This window comes from Trachymyrmex septentrionalis, unplaced genomic scaffold (genome assembly GCF_001594115.1).
Source record: "Trachymyrmex septentrionalis isolate Tsep2-gDNA-1 unplaced genomic scaffold, Tsep1.0 scaffold680, whole genome shotgun sequence".
NCBI lineage: Eukaryota > Metazoa > Arthropoda > Insecta > Hymenoptera > Formicidae > Trachymyrmex > Trachymyrmex septentrionalis.
The window spans coordinates 4,348-8,088 of NW_017305863.1; the positions used below are offsets into that span (position 1 = coordinate 4,348).

The 3,741-nt window shown below is 31.1% G+C and overlaps 1 protein-coding gene across 1 annotated transcript; it reads left to right on the top strand.

The window, feature by feature from the left end:
- The first annotated feature begins 1,190 nt into the window (after positions 1-1,190).
- LOC108753304 (probable multidrug resistance-associated protein lethal(2)03659) lies at positions 1,191-3,434 on the top strand. Its single transcript, XM_018494790.1, has 4 exons — positions 1,191-1,349; positions 1,420-1,859; positions 2,632-2,761; positions 3,222-3,434. Exons 1-4 carry the CDS (start codon positions 1,191-1,193, stop codon positions 3,432-3,434), a joined length of 942 nt encoding a protein of 313 aa, XP_018350292.1.
- The last annotated feature ends 307 nt before the right edge of the window (positions 3,435-3,741 follow it).

Here is a 3,741-nt window from a genome sequence, read left to right on the forward strand (position 1 = left end):
ATGCCATTGGTAAAATTTGTGTAATCAGGATTTTGAGTAAATTGAAATAAAATGGGTAAAAAATAGCATTTTTTTCTGTTTTCAATATTTTTTACAGCAAAACAAAACTTTGTTTCTAAATAAAGTTTATCGAGTCTAAAAGAACATTTATCAATTCATTTGACTTAATATTGTTTACTATTGTATAAGAAATGTTAAAAATGACAAAAAAATTACTTTTTTCTCATTTTATCCTCATTTACACAAAATCTTGACAAACTATGCAAATTCTGCTAACAACATTATGTTTAGCGCAAAAGATCTTCGGAATATTTATTATAATATATTTCAGAAAGCATTTAAAAGTGTTGAACAAAGTTATTATTCTAGAATTTCAAGAATAATGTGTAATCTAACACATTCAAACTGGTTTTTTATTTGTTTTGTAAATTGCATGGTAAAATGTGACCAATTATTCGCAAGTAATTTCTCACTTTAAACTTAAACTGTTCTAATCTAAACCTTTTTAAGTATCAATTTCTGTAACAATTTCCAGACATTTGTTTTTGCAATATTTATATTGTAATATGCAATATTGTTTGTAATTGCGATATTAATTTTAAAATGACGAATGTATGTATTATTACTTCATGATCAACGACTCTCAATAACACGTTGGCTGGTAATATTCACCGCGGAATGACGTGTCTTTCGAGTTATCTTATCTCTTTTAAAATATAGCAGCTCGATAAAAAAATTTCTGTACATAATTATACATAAACGGTTATACACGACTAATTTATACATAGTTTATTTAGAACGGTTATAAATTGTGTACCACCGTTTATGCATAATTATGTATAAAAATTTTTTTATCGGTCTGCCATGTTTTAAAAGAGATAAGATCACTCAAAAGACACGTTATTCCGTGATGAATATTATACCAGCAAACAGGTTATTTCTAAACATTGAAGGTCATGCGTATTGAGAAAAATGGCCAAATATTCATTTGTCATATTTTTGAAATTAATATTATTTATTTCTGCGTTTGATTCTTTTTCTCAGTCTTCAATCAATTGTAAGTTCTTTTTGTTCTTTATACTACAGGTAATGTAGCCGGCAGTAAAGCAGGTCTAGCAATATCTCAGTCATTGATCCTAATCGTTTGTCTACAATACCTCATAAAACAGTTTAGCGAGTCGGTGTCACTGATGATTTCCGTAGAAAGGATTCTTCAGTACATGAACCTTCCTAAGGAGGAACCTATTACTTCGGACAATCCACCGCCACCTACATGGCCATCCCAAGGACAATTGATTTTGAAGAATGTCAACATAAAATATCATATGGATGATCCACCAGTTTTGAAGGTATAAAATAAACCGTCTGTTAATTCTTACAAACGTTATTTGAGTTTTAACACGTAATCGGACTTTACAGAATCTGAACGTATCCATCGACCCTGGCTGGAAAGTCAGGGTGGTTGGACGAACTGGCGCCGGCAAGTCCTCCTTGATCTTAGCGCTCTTTCGCTTGTTCAATGAAGGTCTAGAAGGTGAGATCAAGATCGATGGTCGAGACACAAGTTCAGTGGGCCTGAGTGATCTGCGCTGCAAAATCTCCATTATACCACAAGAACCTGTACTCTTTTCCGAGAGTTTACGTTACAATCTGAATCCGTTTAATCAATACGATGATTTGAAGCTGTGGGAGGTGTTGCGGCAAGTCGAGCTGAATGATGTCACGCTGGATCACGATATCTTCTCTGGCGGTCATAACTTTAGCGTCGGTCAGAGGCAACTTATATGCTTGGCCAGAGCCATCTTGAGAAAGAATCGTTTACTCGTTCTCGATGAAGCTACGGCCAACATTGATTCGCAGCGAGTCTTTACGATTCTTTAGAATTGTATTTAAATATCACTTGGAAAAGACAATAAATTTTGATTGATTAATTATATATTAATAAATTCTCCATAGCAAATGAAGTCACAGTAATCGCAACAAAGTCATGATAACGTGCAAATATTTACCTTGTCACGGATGTGTGATACGACAGTAAAATCATTATAATGTGCAAATGTCCGCTTTGTTACAAGTGTGACATTATACAGGTGAATTAAAAGTTATTCATTATGTTATGGCACATACAGATCAAGATAATAACGTGGTGTAGCCTTTGATGATTTTACAGTAATATCACAAGTGTTGTAACTATTGAAAGTTTATTATAATAAAAACGTGACTTTTTTGCTATAAGGTATAACAATAAATTACCATATGTAAATAATTCAAACTTTCTATTATTAAGTTGCTACTTTTGCAAATAATTACGAATGATATAAAGTATTTTCACAGTATGTGTTACAAGGGTACATCAAGTTATGGTCGGGTACGATAACATTTGTTTTATATTAAAAATTCGAGATTAATAGAAAGCAAATTTTTTCAAATTATAAATCGGATTGGTAGACATTTTATCAAAATTATATAATTTGTATCTGTAATTTGCAACGCATGAGAGAGAGAGAGATAGAGATAGAGATAGAGATAGAGAGAGAGAGAGAGAGAGAGAGAGAGAGAGAGAGAAAGAGATATTTCAAAACTTAACATGTTTATAAATTTGCATCCCTAAATTTGAAACTTTATTTCTAGCACGGATACCTTGATTCAGGATACAATAAGGAGCAGTTTTAAAGAATGCACCATTATCACGATTGCACATAGTTTGAATACGATTATAGATAGCAATCGGATCATTGTGATGGAGAACAGTTCTATCGTGGTAGGTTTTTCCGTTTTAACAATTAAAGTGTGAATGGGTTAAGAAGAATATCGATTTTGGAAAATCAAAATTAAGAGATATAATTTTCTATGTAACTATCTAAAAAGTTTGTTCATAATAATTTTGATTAATAGCTAAGTTCAGTTTCTGAAAGATGTTTAGAATAAAATTCATTCTAAGAAGGGAAATTTTATTCTTTATATATATAAGATTGAATATTGGGTTATTCTTATTCAAGATCAACTTAATTTTTACTCTTTAGAAAGAAAATTTACTTTTTATTGTATTAGAAATTATTTAGAAAATTTAAAATTGATTTTTTTATTATTAACAATATACTTTTTTCTGAAAATTCAATGTATACAAAGAATAATCGACTAGCTTTTTTGGAAAATTTTGTAATTTCCTGAAGAAAAGTCTTTATATGCATTTGTGATAATTAGAATTATCATGTGAATAGGAATTTGGTTGCCCATATGAATTGTTACACGACAAACCAAATGGTTACTTTTCACAAATGGTGGAGAAGACGGGCAATCAGATGGCGCAAAATCTTTTAGAACAGGCGAAGAAGGCTTGCGAGAAGAATAATGATCATTGTGAATTGAATTTGTCGCCACAAAATACTGAGTGTGAGAGCGACACCACGCTTACAGAACAGACCACTTTATAGATTTTCTACTTCTAAATCTTATACTAAAAATATATATACTATATATTGTACACAAAGTTATTTATATACAACGACTAATGAAATTGATCAACCCATGTTATAGGAAATTTTATTTCGAGAATTCGTGAATTATTAGGTGTACAAAAAAGTTCTGAGCTTTAGATTTGATACAACCGAAATAACAATTTAAATTTTATATATCTTCCCGCCCTTTTGGGGTTTTAAAACAGTAACATTTAACCTCCTGAAATGCGATACGGTTTGGCGTTTGATGCACATAACCTCAAAAATCAGTAGTGTTCACGAT

Excerpts from the sequence above, each read along its gene's own strand:
- LOC108753304 (XM_018494790.1), top strand. The coding sequence starts at position 1,191 with ATGATTTCCGTAGAAAGGATTCTTCAGTACATGAACCTTCCTAAGGAG. Across the intron at positions 1,350-1,419 it reads ATGATCCACCAGTTTTGAAG|AATCTGAACGTATCCATCGA; the intron begins GTATAAAATAAA and ends CGGACTTTACAG. Across the intron at positions 1,860-2,631 it reads ACGGCCAACATTGATTCGCA|CACGGATACCTTGATTCAGG; the intron begins GCGAGTCTTTAC and ends CTTTATTTCTAG.